The sequence below is a fragment of the Centruroides vittatus genome, unplaced genomic scaffold, assembly GCF_030686945.1.
Source record: "Centruroides vittatus isolate TY-2023 unplaced genomic scaffold, ASM3068694v2 contig_2787, whole genome shotgun sequence".
NCBI classification, from domain to species: domain Eukaryota; kingdom Metazoa; phylum Arthropoda; class Arachnida; order Scorpiones; family Buthidae; genus Centruroides; species Centruroides vittatus.
Window position 1 is genome coordinate 250392 of NW_027121767.1, and position 22175 is coordinate 272566.

The 22175-nt window shown below is 29.8% G+C and overlaps 1 protein-coding gene across 4 annotated transcripts in view; it reads right to left on the reverse strand.

The window, feature by feature from the left end:
* Window positions 1-2519: 2519 nt before the first annotated feature.
* Window positions 2520-22175, reverse strand: part of LOC136972083 (serine/threonine-protein kinase Nek8-like) — a 33646-nt gene continuing 13990 nt past the window's right edge. For all 4 annotated transcript variants that reach the window (XM_067266639.1, XM_067266638.1, XM_067266637.1 and 1 more), the window contains 8 exons: window positions 17870-17987; window positions 17719-17795; window positions 17526-17643; window positions 10906-11056; window positions 10683-10825; window positions 2992-3153; window positions 2764-2922; window positions 2520-2676 (listed from right to left, as the gene is read on the reverse strand). In XM_067266639.1, coding sequence (XP_067122740.1) covers window positions 2666-2676; window positions 2764-2922; window positions 2992-3153; window positions 10683-10825; window positions 10906-11056; window positions 17526-17643; window positions 17719-17795; window positions 17870-17987 — 939 coding nt within the window. In that variant the 3' untranslated portion in view covers window positions 2520-2665. The remainder of the gene's footprint in view (window positions 2677-2763; window positions 2923-2991; window positions 3154-10682; window positions 10826-10905; window positions 11057-17525; window positions 17644-17718; window positions 17796-17869; window positions 17988-22175) is intronic.

A 22175-nucleotide genomic window follows, 5' to 3' on the forward strand; every position in this document is an offset into this window, starting at 1 on the left:
CCTCCTTTAATGGGCCCCAAGTTTAGAAATATTTTTATTCTGTGTATTCTGGCACGAGACCCAAACTATCCCTTTACGTTCTACATAATTTTTCTCCCGGGACTGCCACTACTTTCTATCATTTTGTGCATTCTTACCTTTCATACAAAAGAAGAGACCACTTTCTTCTTTCTTATAATCTGTAGCTTTCAGGAAATACTTAAAAAGTTCCTAAGGGTATTTTCTGGAAGAATAATTTATAATTTTTTCTGTGCAATAATCTGAATTTTTTTCAGATATAAGTCTTAGTTTTTAATAATTTAATTATTGATTTAAATTTAAGAATTAATTCTGTTCATAAAATTTACTAATTCTTGAATAAATTTAGGTGATAATCTATTCGAGTAGTGGCATTTCATTGTATAAATATTCTGCAATGAATTACAAATATCTAAATCATTGAAAATAAAAAAAAAAACATATAAACATTATAATGATTTAGATATTTGTTGTTATTCTCCAATATTAGAACTTTACTCAACATTGTAAAAAACAATATTCTCAGTACAGTTAAAGGCAAAATTTAATCAATATATTTGGATAGATTACATAAAAAATTATTCGCAAATCTGAACTTTCTAAAATTTATCTACTTTCTTTCTTATGATATTCGCAAAAAAAGTAAATAAATAAAAGAAAATATACGTCATCGAATAAATAAATCAAGATTTATTCAAGCGAAACTATTCGGTAACAAAAAACAACAACGTTTAATATTTTATTTAGCGACCCGAACCGCTCTGGAATCAAAATATGAATTTAGATCTCGATGACGCACGAAAACATGTGACAAAAACAGCTTACTAATGGCTTCTTTTAGAGAACGATTATCATAATCGCGTGGAAGGGGGATAAAAGAATAAATCCCGTATGAATTTTTGCATGCATAATTTATAAACATATTCTAAATTTGGCCGCGTATTATTAACACTATTTACAGAAAAAGAGAGCCGGTTTTTTTTATTTATTTTTTCTTAATTTAAACGCACTCGAAAGCTTTTTCTCGATTATCTTCTACAATAAAGACTTTTAAGAAAGTTTTTGTAGTTACTATATTCGACATATAAGCCAATAAAACGAGGCGATACATATTGGGTTAAGTTGTGGCTATTGTGTTTCTTTTGTCGTTGAATTAATTACGAGCCGGAAGGTGAATCTGAGCAGAAGACATTCAAGTAAAAAACTTCGTTATCTTTACTTCTTCCTATCCCGGGGTAGAGCTATAGGAGTTTATGTAGCGAAACACAATGGTCATTTCCCACTCCACGAGAAAAAACGTCACTTCGCTGACAGCCGACACAAAATATCAAGTTGTAAATTGTGCGTAGAGAAATTTATTAGTATTGCTGTCGAATTTTTATATCTTCTCCTCGCGTCTATATCTTTCTTAACGCGTAATTTTTAATATTAAATTATCTACAATAATTGCATTGTTTATCTTTATATGTTGTGTAAATTTTTCATCTTCAAAACGATTTTTAAATTTAACATGTATTTATTGCTTAGTTACGTCACCTTTTACAATTTAATATTAACTAATTAAAATACTTTATTTTTATCGGTGTAATTTATAAAAATAGCATAAATTTAATCACTATTTGAAACTACACTATAAAACTTATAAATCGTTTTTATAAGTTATACTTTTGTTTAATCAACTGGAACAGTTTTAAAAATTTATATGTAATCAAAAATTTTGATGATAAAGTAATATACTTCGACATGAAACAAAATCTATAAAAATATAAAACATGATGATATTAAAATTTTGCATTATACTCTTTGTTGTAAAAAAGCCTTTAAAAAAGCATGCAATAATATAAAAGTTTACATGTTGGATGATAGTGGGGGAAAAAAAGCATTATAACGTTATAGCACAGGGTTATACAATTTTACCACGGATGTTGCATATTAGTAAAATATAAAACCATCTCCGACATTGGTTAATTTTCATTCATTGCCAGATTACATTCATCAAAAATGTAACAAATCAGAAATTAACAAAACTGTTCAATAATGTATCCTTGTGTTGTGATATTGTAATGAATTTTTTATTTTTTCACAATCATTCCTCATGCAGAATGTGATTACTACTGCAAGCTGACTCAAGGTGTCTCGATATTTTTGCTACAGAGTACATTTTATATGATTTAAAAACACTGTTCATTCTTTATGGAAGAAAATATCGCAAATAACGTAACATATACATTATTTAAAAACCGCTTAAAATTCTTATATGTTATACTTAAAACTTTAATTTTCAAAGTTTTGCAACTAAAACTGAGAAAACTGTATAACAGAATTTTAAATACTGTATATAGATTATAGAATATATTAAATTATCATTAGTTTTTATGAATAATTTATTGTAGCAATTATAGATAAAATAATAAAGATTTAAGAAATTTATTTACTTAAGTTACGCACACTATTAATATTATTCATTTACTAACAAAAATAAAAATATATGTAGGCCTATATATCCTAATAAAAAATACTATACGTTTATTTTCCAATGTAAAGTTACAGCAAAAAATTATATATATATAAATATTTTATAAATACAAAATGATGCGTGACTAGTAACAATTGGCAGAATTTCATTATTATTATTAACACGAGAATTTCATTGGTTACCTATAAACAAATATTATAAATTAATTTATATATCGATAAATATTTTTTATATATTTTGAAACATTTTATAATATTAAATAATATTACCTGATAAACATAAAAGGGTACATGTATCGCTTGAGACTAGGGAACAGCTTTTGAAGTACTTTGCATTAATTGTTTCAATTTTTCCTGGTTTGTTCAGATTAGAACTGTTTCTTCCCAACTGGCCGTTCGAGTTTTCACCCCAGCTATAAACTTCTCCCGCTATTTATATATATTAAACTGTATTTTATCATCATTATCGGAAGTACGTAATGTTACATTAATATTTACCTTCTGTTACAGCTATGGTGAACGAATTACCGCAAGAAACACGTTTAAACTTCTGATGATTTATAAATTGAACCTTGCAGGGCATGTTGTGCGAAAGACCAATTTGTCCCCAACCGAGCTGCCCATAACGATTGGAACCAATCGTATAAAGATCTCCTTTATCTATAAACATAAAGTAAGGTAATATATCTTAATTTTTAATTAAAATTACGTTTATTACCTAGAGATTTATGCTATTAAACTATATTAAATTTATGAAAAAAGAAAAAACTTATGCAAAATGCAATTACCAGTTTATTTTTACAGAACTAAATTAATTTAATTTATTGTTAAGTTTTAAACTACTTTTAAATGAAAATGGATAAAAGTACTGTACTTTGTCGAAATCTGAAATATCTGATCAATATCGTGTCATTGATTGATTCCGAAAGAGAGTTATGATATAAAGTGGTCATTTTTTTCGGTATTACTTGTCACAAAAAGTTTATCAGCCGTTCGAAAAACCACAGTTTTCTAGACTTATTACAACTATTCGGATCCAAAACAAACTATAAAAATGCACAATAAACTTTCGATGTACAAAAAATAAGATTATTTTATGTGTTAACTCCGTTTTATCAATGCAACTTTTTTAATATTACTACACAAAGTTATAAAAGGACAATAATTCTTCCAAGGTGAAATCAATATAATATTAATAAATTGTAGTTTGTTAAATTTGAAAGTATTTATCATATACAAAAGTGTCATTTACTAAAAAAAAAAAAAAATAATAATAATAATTAACTTAGTCAGTTTTACTTCAGTCCATTTAGCTGTGTTTCGATTTTTAATATTCTGCTTTTTATTATTAAAAAAATATATGAAATCATCATTTTAAATGTAATTAGTACATTTTAAAAAATATCCAAATTTTTGGAAAATTCTTTTTTTTTATTTTATTTCAAACACACACAATCTGCACTTACAAATCGAAAATTAATAATATCAGACAGATATTATTTTCTAAAATTGCATTTTTCCCCTGTGATAATATAGAATTAAAAAATCTTACACGTTTTAGCATGATAAAATCCAACTAATGAACTATATTAAACTGCAATAATTTATGATAAAGTATCGCAGTCAAGTTTAGACTCTCTCCATTCGTTCCTAATTTACTGATAAGTTCTTAATTAATTTGTAAAATGACATTCTAAACTAATAAGTTTATAAGTTAAATCTGAAAAAAAAATTTAACTGCTAACAAATTGCATCTTATATGCTTTTAAATTAACTTATTTTAAAGACATTAAAATATAGTAATTCATAATTATTTCACAATAATGAAGAATTTATAACCAGCCAGCACAAAATTAGCACTTTGTGATATATTATATTTTGGTAGAAAATGAAGATTTGTTAAATACCGCTCGTAAATTTAACACGGCAAATGTTATGGCCATCTGCCCAAATACTAATCTTCTACTTTATTTCCCTTCTTATACTTCCTCCGTCATAAACTCGATTTTTGGCATTTTCCTTAATTTCGAAATACTAGAAAAATTATTATACAGTATAAGCGTTCCGGAATTATCCAATAGTTTAGATTTTTATTTAACGAAAGACATAATTGATAACTTTCTTATAACTCATAAGCCAAAATGAAGCACTTCCGATTGGCATATGAGCAGCGGCAGTAGGAACGGGCCTAGAAGCGCAAAAATTTTCAAAAATAAAATAGTGAAAAAAATACTATTAAGAATTATTTCTACATAAGATTATCAGTTGAGTAATATTAGTGTATGAATATCTTTAGCATGAACAGAGTGGTGTAGTAATGACGGGTTCTCAGTAGCAGTATCTTTTGTCCTCTCGATATTTAAAAATATGTAAAAATAAATTTATGAAATAGAATCATTTGATGCAAAAGTGGTACTATGAGTTTGGGGGCATCTGCATATTGTGGACACCATATTTCTAAATACGCCACTGCAGACGGCCGGATGGCCGAGCGGTCAAGGTGGCAGCCTACCGCTCTGGGGGACCCGGGATCGAATCCGAACGGGTCGAATAATCCCCAGGAATTTTTCGGGGGGTGGTCCGTTCGGATATGTCGGGCCCCGTCCCTCACCACCCGGTCGCCCCATTGTGGGCCTGGCCGAACCCATAATGGGCCTACTAAAAGAGGCCCTCTTAGTGCCCACAGGGCGGAAAGAGTTAAAAAAAAAAAAAAAAAAAAAAATACGCCACTGCATACGAGTCGAGGGAGCAACTATCCCCAAATCTGAAAAAAGTGAAGAAAATTAGGGGAGAAAAGGACAGAGGAAATTAACGAATTATCAGTTACGGCAAATTAAAAATTCGTACTTGTTTTTTATTTGCGTAAAATTTTGGAAAAATAACCCCCCCCCCTCTGTTCCCTTAACAACAGTGTCCTCATAGGTCCATTGCACTCACTATCTCTCAATCCAATTTTCCTTCATTTAAATTGTATATTCTATAAAAATACTCGACTAATTATAATAATATACAATGCTGATAAATAATCAGCTTTTAATTTGTGCATCGAGAATTCTCAACAAATATCAAATATAAATTACATATTCATCCATTCATTTTATAAATGAACTAGACATTCTCCCCTCAAGCATGACGGAATATTTTTTTATGAGAAAGTAGAAATTGAAGAATTGAGAAGAGCTTCAAGTCGAGCTTGACGTTGTGATGCTGTTTCTGCAGTCCCTGACAAAGCCATTCCTATTCGATGTTGCTCAAGTCGGACTTTAGGGCCTTCCAGGTTCTCAGTTGTTCCTATTCTTTTAGATCTAGAATTTACCTGAACAATTTTATGTACTCTTACGCTTTCCCCTAGGCATTTTTTAAAACCAAAATAGCGAGTCTTTTAAATTCCGCGTTGATAAAACAAAGATGTATTGTACGAATAGTACGTTAATTAGATGAGCGATAACACTTTCTAAATAACGGACTCACAGATCGTTACTTCCGATTGGATAATAGAACGTCACGTGGTCACTATGGAAACAAAAAAAAAATGTTACAGAAGTGACACGATAAGGCTCTCATTTTTAAATTTAATGAAATAAGTTTAAAATAAGCTATTTGCCAAAATATTTAAAAATGAGACTTGAGGGAAATTTCCTGGTCACGCATGAACGTCACGTGGTCACTGATGTCACTGCAACGTAAGTGCAATCTCATGTGCTTGCCTCTCTCTAAATGGCAGAAACTGTTTTACCGTCGACATGTCACACTTTATTTAATCTTCAGAAGAATGTGAATAATAATAATAAATTTCTAACCGGTATAACACTAAAAATTATACATTCGTTAAACATATAAATGTAGTAATTTATCTTATTAACATGCAGAGAATGTTATACTATTCAGAACTTGATCACATTAATTATGCACATTTCTCAAACTTAAATAATGTAAGACTATATGTATCTTGCGCGAATTGAATACACATACAGTATATAACGATAAATACAATTAACTCTAAACATTGCCTCTAGATGGCGTTATGAGTCAGAGCTATCTCAAATTTTCAGTAAATTTTTTCATACGACCGTATCGTAATTAAAATACTCTAATCAAAACTATCAAGAGAGATATTTAACACTATATGCAACCAAATCTGGTTACATTTCAGAACGTATAAAAACCATTTCCGTAGAAAATTATTAAAAACTACCACTTCGGCACTTTTGACGCTGCAAGCAACAAACATTTGATTATTATAAGCAGGGCCGTGCCGTGCTATGATGCAAAGAGCGGCCGCATCAGGCGGCACCTTAAGGGGTCGGCATATTCAGCATTTCGAAGACTTGCATCATACTGAGAAAATCTACCGCACGGTCCTGATTATATAAGACTCATACTACAGGTATCCCTTGCTTAACGCGGGATTTGATATCCGCAATTAATTCTGCGCGTTAATCTCTATATATAGGCGGCAGAACTTTTAATTTACGCGGATTTACCAGCTGTCCTTACTTAACATAGATACCATGTTTTGATTAACGTGATAGGATCGAGGGATTAATTAACCGCATTAATCAAGAGATATCTGTATAATACAGAAACCTTAGCAATGCAGATAGTTACTGCCCCATGTGGTTGTGGTTTTCATTCTGAAGATATAAAACCTGAACGCGATGAATCATCTGCCCAACATCCGACCGTAATTGATCCTGTGATGCCTCTCATATATAGTTCACAGTGGCCAAATGGATAAAACCACTGAATACTAAGTTGATCGTGAGTTCGTGCTCGACCAACGACGGCCCGCTTGGAGTTTTCTTCTCGTACCTAACACCTAAATAGAGGCCATTTTTCCCATAGAAAGCCCTTCGGGGAGGTGCTTTCCCTTGGCAGGTCGGCATGTGTTTGCGTTGCTTTATCCATCAATTCTCATATGTAGTATGATACTTTCATGGCTGTCAAAATTTGCAACATATCCTCGATAAACCAAACTTTTTTAATTAGCTCCACAACTCAAAAATCACACGGATTAGGATCCGGAGAACGAGACGACGAGGCAGTAAAAATGCACAGCTAAACACTATCCTCGGTGAAGTATTGCAAAAATTTGTTGTTTACAGCGTCCGATATGTTAAAGTTCTTCAACTTACTTGAAACTGGCTGACACATGGCATTGTTGCTGTTGCAGTTGGAGTACAAGTGTTAAATGTTCTCAGTATCTCTTGGCTGTCACAGTTTACCTCACAAGCTCATTTGAACTAGCTACTTCAAAGGAAAATGAACTATGGATAAGTGTGGCTGTAATTCCACAACACTGTAAAACTGTAGGCAAATGCACTGAAATCCACTGGAAAGCTTAAGGGCTATCGTGGCTCAAATCTGATAGTTATGAATGCTCACTGTTCCAGTGATATTAAAATATACTTTGTCATTCCACAGAATCTTCCATAGTAAACAACATTTATCCATTCTGGCAAGACATTCCTTGTTAGAATAGATAAACGTCAGTTGGGTTTCTCTGTCAGCACAACTGCTGGTTGTGACTGATCTCATAAGGATTACAACGCATCAATTTTCTCAGCACCTCCACATTGCCAACTACCATGACACTGCACATGCACTATCGGAGCCTGTAATGTTATTCATTGACTGATCATCAACAGCTCTTGTGAAGCCTTCAACGACTTGCAAAGTGAAACATTTGTGCCTCAATTGACTTAAACTTTCAGACATCCAGTCTTCAAATCGAGTGATTATTCTCCTGAGTGTATGGAGTCGTCATGATGCGCCCCAAAGGCTACACGTCGTAAGAAATGCAAATTAAAACTATATGTCAGCAAAATGCAAATTTACAATCTTGATGGTGAAGTGCAGCTGCAACATTACCATTGTTTTCCAGAAAGATGATGGCCACTATATCCGATTCAGCAGTTATGTTCACTCTTATACCCAGAATTTGATGAATGCTTATAGAGAGGAAACTGCTTTTTTGTTGCTTGAGGTGCCAAAATGTCCTAATGCTGAGTTTTGGTACTTTTTCTCTCGAAAATGTTTTCTGAATGTCACTATACCAATTTGTTTGGATTTGGACTGCTAAATCTCTTTACATAGTTGAATATGTGTACTTCAATTTGGTTACTTGGTAATACAGAGAGACAGACTAAAACCTTCCACAGTGTTATATATGATAGAGAACCAACTAACATTTTCGGACTGCTTCGGGTTGAGAACTAAAAGTGACAACACTGTGAAAGGTTTTAGTCTGTGTCTCTGTGTTATGCACTACAGTGTTATTAGAAGAAGTCGTTTATTGTGATTACTTTGTATTTATTCTATTTGCAATATTTAATATAAATTTTAAAAGAATGAAAGAAATATGAAAGAAAACTTGTCTCTGTAAAAATTATGAAAGTAATATTACCCATTTAACATGAAATATTTATTTAGCTTTTTAGAATTTGAAGTTACAAAAAAAAGTAAGTTTCAGATGAAAGATTGAAAAAAAATACATTAAGAGTAAATCACTATGATTCTAATCATTTTCAAAATTAAATTGTATTGAAATATTATATGAACGATTTAAATTTGTTAAAGGTTTTAGCCAAATACCAATCAGTCACCAATTCTATAATTATGAAAATATTTGATAAAGTTTTCTAAATTTTAAGTGATTTACACAATCAGAAAGTTTAATAACAACATAATTTGAAAGCTGATATATAATTTTTTAATCTTATAAAGATTAAAAGACAACATTTATTTATTAAATTAACATTTGAAGTTTGCATTTTCATCTGTAAAAATTCACAGAATAAAATTGCTTTTAATTTCTTGTACATGAAATTAAAACTCTTTTACATTACATTTTATAGATGGCTAATTATTTAAAAACTTTAAGACATGTTTAGAGGCTGTAATCAAGAATTCTTGAGAAATCACAAATATTTCTTTTTTTACATTTTTCAAGAATGGTTTATTTATAAATTCTACAATTTTTATTTCTTGAGAAACTGCTTGCAAGAATTTATGTGAAGTTTGCAAATACTAATAATAAAAACAACAGGTTTTTAAAATATTAAAGAAAAAATTTTAATTGTATTTTTATCAAGTGTAAAATAGTAAATAAAAATGGGGTTAGGACAAATGAATTCTAACATTCTATAGAAATATTTGTTGTTAGATTTCTCTGCTGTCTGCTAAGTCATGGAAAACTGCCCTTAGGACAGTGAACATTCTTAAGCCACAACATTTCAATAGAGAATGTTTATTCTAATCCTGAGTTCTAGTTGTGCTGTCTCTCTAAATATTAGAATTCGTTCAAGTACTTTATCACTTCAGCCTCCTTTTTAGTCATACCACTGATTCCAAATTTTTAGCAAATAGTGGTGTATAATTAGATGTCTTTAGCTATTGAAATTTTTATTGTTCAACTCAAGAAAAATATCTTAAAATTTTTATTTCGGAATCTTAATAATAATAATTAAAAATTTGTTTTATGTATAGCAAAATTCACATTGACTCAAAATTAATGAAACTTTTCATATCTAGAAATTGATATTGCTGCCAGATAAATCAACTATGTTTCTCAAGTATAAATAACATAATAACATTATATTTAGCCATAAAACATTTAATTGTATTATTTTTACAATTGCATGTTTGATTCTTTATTTTATCAACCCTGTTTAAATAAATATACAGTAAAATAAAAATCAACCAATTTTTATTTTATTATATATTTATTAAAACAAACTCTTGAAAGCAAAAAAAAAAAGCTTGAATTCTTAATATTCTCTTTATTGTAATATCCATATTACAATAAAGAGAATTCCAAAATCTCAAGAATCAAACAATAGTCTTATAGTTGAGAATTCAGAACTACAAAACATGCATCTACCAGTTTGAGAAACCCAAGCTCAAATCTAAATTGGATTCTGGAATATTTTCATAGGATAATCAGATCCAAATACATTTGACCAAGTCTCTCCTGACCATCCAGTTATGGAATGGTCAAGTCTGTAATGAGTACAATAAAAAAAGTCTTCTTTATACCCACTACATGAAAACAGTTTAAATACAAATTTTCTACAGATTAACAGAGATAAATATTTTATACCAGATTTTTATGAAAAATTAATTTGAACTGTTCAATTTTATGCTTGTATTTAACTACATTAAAGTAAATAATTATAATATTCAATTACCTGTCAGAATAGCTGTATGAGAAAGTCCTGCTGAAACAGAAACTATCTTTAAGTTTGGAATGGGATCCGAACGCATGAGTTCAAAAATATCCGTTCCATCAACATGCTGACCATCTTCTGTGTCCATAGCTAATTTATTATGTCTAAAATCCATAAAAGTTTAAACCAATTTAGTTATATATTATAATTATTTTAAATAATATAAATGTGATCGATAATGTACCTGTTGCTTCCACATGCAAGAATACCATGATTGGAAGTCAAAAGAAAGGAACAGTCTGAACCACATAATACAGATTTTGGATGACAGTCAGGAGGTAAACTGATTTTTTGTGGTTGATTGCAGTTTTTTATTTGGTTTAATCCTAACTGACCTGTGAGAAACAAATCATATAATATATAATAATTATACTTATTTTATTTCTGTTTAAAATGTTTATATTTATTTAGAAATATTAATGAATTCATATTGAAAATGAAATTAAAGAAATAAAAGATGAATTTCTTTAAAAATTTCATTTAATGATAAAATTTTTCAAGATATTAGAGAACATAATCCATAAAAGTTACATATCTTCTGGACTAAAGTTTAGAATGTTAGGCACTATCTTGTACTAATATTAGCACTTAATGTGCTGGTCCAGTTGACCTAGTTCCTTACCTGTGTGCTGACTGATTTAAGTAAATTTACAGTATTTTCTACTGAAAATAAAAAATGATTGACTAAAGCTAGGTAAAAAGTAAAAACAGTTTCTATATTGGAAACATTTGTCTGTACAATACTCAATTTTGATATCTGTGGGCTTTATTTTTATGTATTGTGCTTTAATGTTATTTGGACTTGTTTCAGAGATAAAGATAAAATGAAAAAAAAAATTAAAAACTGCAATATAGCTTTAAAATTTGTATTTTTATGTATGAAATATGTAGTACATTGATGAATTTATTCATAATAATGATGTTCTGTATCAATATTATTAGTAGACTTTTTCTGACTGTAGCTGTTTTTCGTAATTGAGTTGGTTCGGCAAATTACATAAGATGGCATTAGCACTATCAGAAATATAGGAATTTGACTTTTGTATTGATAATATCTAAAAAGTATATAAATTATGTAATATCATATGAACTATACAGGTTTAAAATAATAACGAAGTTATGTGGCTTATTTGTATTTTTTCAATCTCAGTTAGGCCTGAATCATAATCACTATATTTTTGTCAGATAAATCAATATAACCAGCACTATATTTGTTGATTTTTTATTAATGAATTCGAACAATTATTAGTTAGTATGTTAATGTGCCATATCTAAACTTAACTCGTATATAAAAAATAAAACGACTTGATATTCAACTTGCAAAATATGGCAACGAAACTCCGAATCAAACGATGATCATGATTAGACAAAATTGCTTATATTTCAAATTTCTGAATAAATAGTTCACACTATTTATTAAGAGACACACTAAAATACACTAAGAAATCATATTTTCATTGCTGAAAATGTATTGAAGCTAGAAATTACAGGATATATCGAGAAACGTAATATTGTTTTTCGTTTTTTGCGAAGTAATGCAGAAAACGTAATATTACGTTTCTAGCATGGCAAGTGTTAATAAGACCTGACTGTAATGATATACATTAATTAATTATGTAACAACTCAGAATTCTTAGTAAAAGCTAATTACAAATATAATTAAAATAATTTTACGAAATATCAAAAATATAAGCATTGCAATAAAAATGAAGGAAAATTAAAATGCACACATTTATACAGAAACACCTTTTTAATCAACTGACTTTCTATTTTCCGAATTAAAACTTTTATGATGATAATACAATCCAGTTAATTGGACAATAATCTAAATCGGGGCATTCTGCAGGGCATTCTGATCAACTCATTAAAGATTGATGAGCAAATTAAATAATACTGTATTGTATTGTACATACTTTTTCTATCAGCCTTTTCCTTAAACATATATATATATATTATATTTAATATTGTTTAATTATTTAGTAAAGAAAATCATTTAGCAAAAATTTTTCCAATAATTTTTCCAAATATAAAAATAATGTGTGTGTACATATATACACATACTTTTTCCATCAGTCTTTCCCTTAAATATATTTATAGGAAATAACGTCTCTTAAAAAGGAGTTGATACAGGAATTAAAATAGGTGGAAACCTGATTTAAATTCTCTTCTGCAAACATGACTTTTTTTTTTACTATCAAGAAGTACATTCAGATGACAATCACCTGGAGTAGGTTTAGTTTGCATTTGTAATTATCAAACATATTATTTCAAGCCCCATCACATTGATAGGTAATAAGTTTATTTCTGTCCTTTGTTTTCTAATATATTTTTATCTGAATCTTTATATAATGGGTTTGAATCTCATCCAGTGTCAAAGTTAAAGTGTACCAGATTTTCCAATTGTGAATATTTTATCAAATTTAGCAAGAAAATATTTGTAGCAATGTTATTTATTATTTTAGTAAAATTGGCCCCAAACACATTTTGCACTAGCTGAATAAATATTTAAAAAATGAATTTACATTAGATTTAAGCTTATATTTTGTCAATATGAATTTAATTCATTTCCTAAATAGCACATTATCAATTTTTGTTTCTGTCTGTAGATTGAACAGATACATCTTTTTTACTTTTGGGAAGAAATAGATTTACAAGTATATTAAACAAATTAAATAAAATATCTACAAATGTGAGGCAGATAATAGTAAGGGCTTATCACACCAGTGATAATAGGCAAAGTAGTAATATCAAAGTAGAACATTTAATAAAACAAAAAAGGGGTGTAAAATAAAATTTGGCTACATAAGTATTATACAAAAACCAAAATGCATTTCAGACTATTGGAAATAGTTCCTCTTCACTTGGTAACTAATTTAAAGGGGTTAATGTACTTAAAACTATACAAGATAAAGATAAAACACACTGTTATAACAGTATGAGCAATAAACATTGTTTTATTAAATGTTCTACTTTGATTCCTGAGTGTTTGTGTGCCTATTATCACTGGTGTAATAAGCCCTTACTATTATCTGCCTCACGTTTATAGATATTTTATTTTATTTTATTATACCAAGGGATAAAAGCAATTTTTTGTTATAATTTTCTTATATTAAACAACCCAAAGCCCTATATATATGTATGTATATAAAACCAAATGACCACTTTAAATACTCAGGCTATAAATCTGCTATTTTTAATAATTAATACTAAGTAATTTGCTACTAGAAGTAGACATTAAGTGCCATCTCTTATCTAAATTAATAATTCTAATTTAAATAATTTGGAATCATCTGGAAGATAAGAACTGGCCTGGGGCGGGACTTGAACTCGCAACCTCCACTTGCTATGCAGTGCACCTGTCAGTTGCACAACCTGGACCCCAATGCAAGCCTTTGCTTCCAGATGTATTTAAATTTAGATATAACCTTACATAGTGTCAGTATGTAATCTTTAGCTAGCTGAGTGCCATTGTGGAGATGCACTAAGGCTGTGGACTTAGAAGTCATCTCCAGCTGACACCGTGATTTTGATGGTTATAGGTCTAGGGGTGTCACATGTCATATCTCAAAAAAGGTCAAACTTAATAACTTCTTATTAGCATTTACAATTTTCTATAAAACTGATTGCTATCCTCAAAATTAAGCTTTTTTCCATGTTAAAGGAATTAATAATATAAAAAGTTTATAACAAAATCTCATAACAGATGGCACCACACACAATTTTATTTATATTATTAATTTTTAAAATAAAATCTCATAACAGCCAGGCAAAGTTACTCAACTTGTTGCTACATTTTTTTTCCAACTCACATCAATCAAACGTACTGGATGAATGTACTTCTTCTAATATAGCCTTAATCCTTCCAGTTAATTTCTTTACACGTTCGTTCATTATATTCCTGAAGATGGCCCAGGGTGGGCCGAAAACGTTAGAACAAACGTGAAAGAAATTAACTGGAAGGATTAAGGCTATATTAGAAGAAGTACATTTTTTTTGTTACCAACTCAATTCTGTCAAAAAGAAAACAAGGTTATAACTTATAACTTCCAAAGAGAGAAGACATTGTAAAAATTACAGCCAAACTGTAACAACTGTTTAATGAAATGTAACAAATATGAATACCTTCAGTTTATAAAAGTCAGCATAAGATATTTATTAACAATTTTTAAATAACAAAAGAATTTTGAACTTCTGTTGATTATTACCTTCATCTGAAGCAAGATATTCTTATAAACATAAATGGCTAAACACAAAAGCATTTTCAAGTAATAATTATTAATGGATTTTCAGAGTTTATTTTAAACTATAAAAATCTCAAATCTAATTGTATAGTTTATTTAATGTATTACTTCCAGTTTCATTTGTTTTGATATGCATCATAAGCATATCCAAACAAATTAAACTGGAAGTTATAAAAATATAGATGTCATGTTCTTTCTTACTTCTAGTTCGAATTAAAAATGAATAATTGTGTAATTATTAAATTTAAGACAAAATGCCAAATTATTTTGTTTAATCATTAACTAGTCATATTATTAAACACCTACTCAAAAACCTTTAAGTAGTGCAGCCAAACTTTAATATTTCGAACATTTTCGGTCTTGTTCAAAGACCTTTCTCAAGAAAAGAACAGTGTAAAATTAAAACGTAGTACGAACACAAACTGAACAAGCTTTAGAATGTTTTTAAAAATTAATTCGTTGCAAATCACATGCGTAGTCTTAAAACATAGCTAAAGTTAAAAAATATGCACGTACAAATACATAAAGTACTGAAAAAACAAAATAAAAAATAAATATAAAAATAAACATAAAATACTGGTAATACATCGGGATTGGGATAACATCCACCGTTATACTACGGGTTCCGAAGTATACAGTAAAACAAGAGAGGGCATATATTAAAGTAAGCTTGAATGCCAAGCTGCAGAAACTTTAGTGGAGTCCCTGAAGTTGACAGAGCAACCTTTATGGGCTGCTTTACATATCTGCCATGCTTCTGCATAGTGACGGTGCTTAATGTCTCGAACTACTTGTAGAAGCCGTGTTTGGTCCCATTCTGCTTTGACCTGTTGTGGGTCGGCTAACACGTAGGTGGCCAGCGCTGTGCATGGTTGTTCCTTATTAATGTTTCTTTGATGTTCCGCATCAAAGAAACAGCTAAAGTTTCTGCAGCTTGGCGTTCAAGCTTACTTTAATATATGCCCTCTCTTGTTTTACTGTATACTTCGGAACCCATAGTATAACGGTGGATGTTATCCCGATCTCGATGTCTTACCAGTATTTTATGTTTATTTTTATATTTATTTTTTATTTTGTTTTTCCAGTACTTTATGTATTTGTATGCCATATTTTTTAACTTTAGCTATGTTTTAAGACTACGCATGTGATTTGCAACGATTAATTTTTAAAAACGTTCTAAAGCTTGTTCAGTTTGTGTTCGTACTACGTTTTAATTTTACACTGTTCTTTTCTTGAGAAAGGTCTTTGAACAAGACCAAAAACGTTCGAAATATTAAAGTTTGGCTGCACTATTTAAAGGTTTTTGAGTAGGTGTTTAGTTATATTATGCAGTCCCAGAAGAACTAGTCATATTTTAACCTAAATATAATTGATAATTACTTTATTAATGAAGATTGTTATTTAGATAACAGTATTGTTTGTATTTTGAATCATTTAAAAGTATAGAAAGAAAATGTAAGATAAAAAACTAATGTTTACTTCAAATAAAGGTGGACTTGTTAACTGATCTACTCTTGATTAATATTGGGACTACAGTTCTTGTTTTTGAACTTATCTATGTTGATTAAAGTTGTTTGTCCCAGATTAAAATGGATGATAGTGGAGCCTAACAAGAAGTGATAGCTGTATTTTATTGTAGGGTAATAAGTTGGCCAGTATCACCAATGATAGGCCTGTCTAGGCTAGTATCTTCAAAGTGGGTATGACTATAGGAACATTTATAACATCAGTTTCAGGCTGTATGTCTAGCCATAAAATCTTAAAATTATTGTGGCCCATTGAAACTGGGAAAGTTTTGTGATGCTGTTTCAAAATGTAATCAGAATATAAAAAGAGGGAAGAAAACAAAAGATTTTGAACTGACCAAAATTAGCAGATACTTATAGACCAGGGCTGTCCAACTGGCAGCCCGCGGGCCGTATACAGCCCGCCAAATTATTTTTACGGCCCTCGAGTACATTTTACCATGAATAAATTTATGTTACTAAATTATTATTATTAATATTAAAATTATTTTACTATGTGAAAATTACGGCCACAATGTTCTCATTAATATATTACGAATATTTTAAAGTTTTCTTTTTAGTATAAATAAAATATTTTTTTAATTAACATAAACTGACTTTTCATTTATCAACCTTCTTGGCCCCCAAAATGTTTGGTGAAGAAAATATGGCCCGTGGGCTATGATAAGTTGAACAGCGCTGTTATAGACAATAGGAAAAATGAATGACAATGGATTCTCTCTATTGGAAGTAAGTGTACGTAACTGATGACTTTATATAGTAGTACCTTGTTATATTACTCATTTGGATACATTGCATTTTGATCTCCCAAATTTAAGAGCTTTAACCAATTACAGATAGATACATCAGTTACATTGTGTCATCTAATATATTGCTTCTTTGCTTTGTATCCCTCAGAGCATGATATAACAAGGAGCTACTGTAACTGTTTCATGTATGAAAAGGTGTATGAAGTTAAGCTTAACTCAACCTTTCTTGACTTAATATTTAAATGTATAATTTAAAATTTTTTAAAATTTTTATTTAATATATATCACCATAAGATCCTTGACCCCAAGCGTATACTTCATGCTCTCCTGTCACGACGACAACATGAGCAGCTCCACAAGCAACAGAAGTGACATCTAAACCAAGAAGAACTTCGACTATCTTTGGCTAATATAAATTATAAAAAAATGTAAATATAACCAATGTTATAAAATTAAAAAGAAATTAAGTTTATTAATTCACCTGCAATAATGATTTAAAATCACCGTGACCTAAACATCCTTTATCGCCATTTCCATAACTCAATAATAAACTACGATCTATTAAAAAAACAGATAAATTTGAATCCAAAAATCTATGTATTTATTTTAACTTGTAATAGTTTTATATTTACCTGTTAAACAAACAGTAAAGTCTTTACCACATGCCACATGAATAATATTTACAGCAGCTTTCTCTTGAAGAAGTCTAGCAGTGTATTGAGGAACAGAAGTTGTTTCAAGTGAATTAATCTGTCAAATTTTTAAAATTTATACATGTCTTGCTTGCATCAATTTAAAAAATGTAATCATTTAAATACTTAAATTTTTATAATTGCAAATTATAAATTTTTTAAATGGAAAATCTTGTTGGTATATATGCTGGCGATTATGAAAGGGATATATGGTCATATATTTTTTATTTGGTGATATTTTGACTTTTGAATTTGTAAAAATTATGATCATAAAAATAAAAAACATATATATTTAATCTTGAAAAAATTTTTTATGTAAAATTTTACATATAATTTTCTTATTTTTGACTAAGACCATTTTCATAATCACTGAAACATACGTGGTATGTTTAAAAAGTGCACAAAAAATGTTTGTAATGTGTGCAGGTGGAGTAAGAATGACTCAGATTTTTTTCTTTTTTTAAATACTTTCAACAATGTACTGAATCACAGCATGAGGTGGTGACATCACAATCACTTTGTGATGAGTCTCTGTATGAATTTTATGGTATGGTGAAAGCAAGATTTCGGAGTACAGTTTAATACAGAAATGTCTGGCATTGAACAAAGAATAAATATCAAATTTTGTGTCCTTTTGAAGAGAACCTCAATAAACTCTAAAAATGCTATCTGCAGCTTAGAGTCTACCTTTTTCCCCATATGAAGATACATGTAAAAGGTGAAAATTTGTCAATGCAGATGAAATGATTGCTGCTAAAAAACATGAATACTTTGAGGGTAATGTCAAAATGCACAGGGTGTACCAACATTCACCTACCTGGTAGGTGAATGTTTGTACACTTAAATCCTTTCATTATCACTATTGTCAATAAATATGATCAATTACTGATCACATTTACTAACAATAGTGATAATGACAGGATATAAGACTGCCCCATTTGTTATAACACAAGAAACAATATTATTTCTTGAAAGTAACTCCACTCCTGTGTAAGAGCTTAGTCAGCATCTGCACACATCAGAATGATACAGGTGCTGACTAAGTACATGTTTCCAGCATTATGCAACCTGGACATTGACCCTGCAAGAGTTTATTTTCAACAAGATGGAACCACAGTTATACCACTTGACAATCAATGAGCACTTTTAAAAAAATGTTTCAGCATCAGATTATTTCTCACTTTAGAGATATCCTTTGACTAACCCAATTACCTGATCTGTTGGCTTGATTTTTTCATGTGGAGATTTCTCAAAGGTAAAGTGTTTTAAACATGCCTACTGGATCTAAACACATTCAAGCAAAGAACTTATATGGCATTAATTTCCTGTGAATAAAATTAATGCCATACAAGCCATTAAATTGTTGCAAGAGATGGAAAAATGCAGTCTATCAAGTGTGAAAGTGTATAAACCTGGATGAATGACATCTGAGAGGAGTTATTTTCAAGAAATAATAGTTTTTTTTGTGTTGTAACATGACAGACATGTAGCCACATTCCATTATCACTATTGTCAATAAATATGATAAATAATTGAACATGTCTGTTTCAACATGGTAGATGGACATTGGTATATATACTTTGTATATAGAGTCAATAAAAAATCTTTTATGTGAATTTTTTGAATGAATCACTTATAACTAACAGTTATCTGATGTTCAGTCATTAAAAAATAATAGAAAAGATGAGATTAATTTTCAAATTATTATCATTATTACTACAATGGTGCCTGTTATTCAGCATCAACAGTTTATCTTGTAATATTATAAAAAAATTATTTTTGCTAAATTATTTTCAAACATTTATATATTATGCTTCTATTTCAGTTCTTTTTTTAAATCTCAATATGTAATTGGTTCAAACACTGTTATTTTCTAGGAATTACCACATCCACAGATTCCAAAAATACTAGTGAATCAACAATTTCATTTCATCCAGATGCATTTCAGAAATTACAATACAGTAGACCCCCCTATAACACGGTAGATATGTTCCGTGTTGTACAAGTCACTTAAATACATGAGCCAATCACAGCCCAGCACTTGTGCAGTTTAGGGGCTACGGCCGTTTGAAAGGTTTTCTTCCATAAAATTAATTGATTCTAGACTAATTTGACTCAACATTTCCAAATCATGTATAATTTTTTGGGCATAATCCATATAAACTATGCTATAAACAAAAAATTGTAGGATTACTTACCAAGTGTGCACTGTTCGACGATGCCATTGCTTAAGCTTGTCACAGAGCAGCTCATCGAACGGTGGGCGCATGTTTCCTGATAAGTTATTTTTCTGCGAAAAATTCACTGAACTTTGGAGACATCATTAATATAAATATAATTTTTATGACCGTTAAATAATAAATGATTTTTAGTAGGTCTGCTGCTCGTTTAAACTCAATGATTTGTACAATATCTGCTATTGGTCGTGATTCGACCAATCCTGTCGCAACATGAGTCAGTGATGACATTTTACCATGTTATATGAGTCTCTTTTAGTGTGTTATACGAACACGATCGCAATTTTTTTTTCGCTGTGTTATACAAATCTGTGTTATACGAACCCGTGTTATAGGGGGGTCTACTGTATTTTTCTCCTCAGTGGGGTTTCTTTCATACAAGCTAAACAAGACATAAGCACTTTTTCCGTGGATGTGATAATTCCTAGAAAATTATGGTGTTAAACCAATTACATATTGAGATTATTTTCAAGGGTTTAAAAATTTGAGAACTATTAGAAGTTATACTTTTCAAATAACTTGTATTTATTGATTTTATGAGGGTATTGACAAGTTGGCATGAGCTCTAATTATCTACACTACTTTCTTATACATGTTTCTAATAACTGAAGCAACATATAAATTTTATATCTGAATAAAGAAAGTACTTTGAACGATTTTGAACTTGTTATCAGCTCAATGAAATCAAACATTAATATTTTTGTTTTTATTACTCAAAATGTTTTCAAATCAGATAAACAAAAATTCAAATATGGAAGAAAATAAAAACATGCCTTGAATAACAAATGCAAAAGTACTCTTTAGGTTTTGCTTTCTTTGAGTAATTTTAAGAAAAAATATAATTGATTAATTATTATTCATTCAGAAATTTATTTTGTATGAAAGAAAGCAAAAAACAAAAGACAACATACTATAATTACTTCAGTTGAAAGATGATGCTAGTAGCATGAGTTGCTTGAACTGAAGAATTATTGTTGCTTAAATGAAAATACAGAAGAAGGTGTTCCAAAATGAAAGATAATAATTACATGAATTTAAAATGGTATCAAAGAAGTATTTGATGTACAAAATTGGTGTATATCAAACAGACAGAGTAACTGTCTGAGTTTCATCTCCACCTGCATTCAAATGTCTTGTGTGCTATCACTAGGAAATGCTGTAAACAAAAACATAGAAGGCATCTTGCATTCTGCAATTCACAAAGTTGTTTTTCATCATTGCACAACACAAGTACCCTAAGTACCCTGCAAGAACTGTAGAATCATGGCTGCTGTGGAAAGAGTGACAACAAATATGCCGTAGCAAACATAGGAAGAATTTCAGTATTGGTTGGATGTTGCTGTGCAATATGAGGTATATACATTGAGAAATTGTAATGGACAAATGTGAAACGTTGGCAGTTTTCTGATGTTTTAATAAATATTACAATGTTCTTGGATAATAATTACTTATTACAATAATTTAAAAAAGTAGCATTATTTTGGAAGACCTTGTATATGATTTACTATACTGTCATTCAGCAATAATGAATGTATTACAGTGGCATGCAGTGACATTTGATAATAGGGAAGCTGTGCCAGCCCTGGAAAGATCATTGGAAGCATTATACAATATTTTGGTGTGTAGCATCCACCAGCTAAACCATGAGAGGTTGGTGCTGTGTAAAGTGCATGTGAAAATGCCTGTAATCTGGCTGTTTTACACAATTCAAATATTTTCACTGTAGAAGTTGTCCCATATTCAACAATACAGCACTTCCATTGGGAAGATGCATGTACGAATTTATATTTGAATATACAATAGCAATCTTATCATTTTTTCACATGCAGTATAGAAATCTGTAATAAGATACATAATGCAGTTATAAAAAATATTAATTTTAATCAATTCAAAATATGTTAAAATATGAAAATAATCACACAATATGTATTTATATTTTAGAAAATACAAGGGAAGTGGTGCTTCCACAACTTCCATGGGCGGCATGTCACTGATGTATTATAATCATA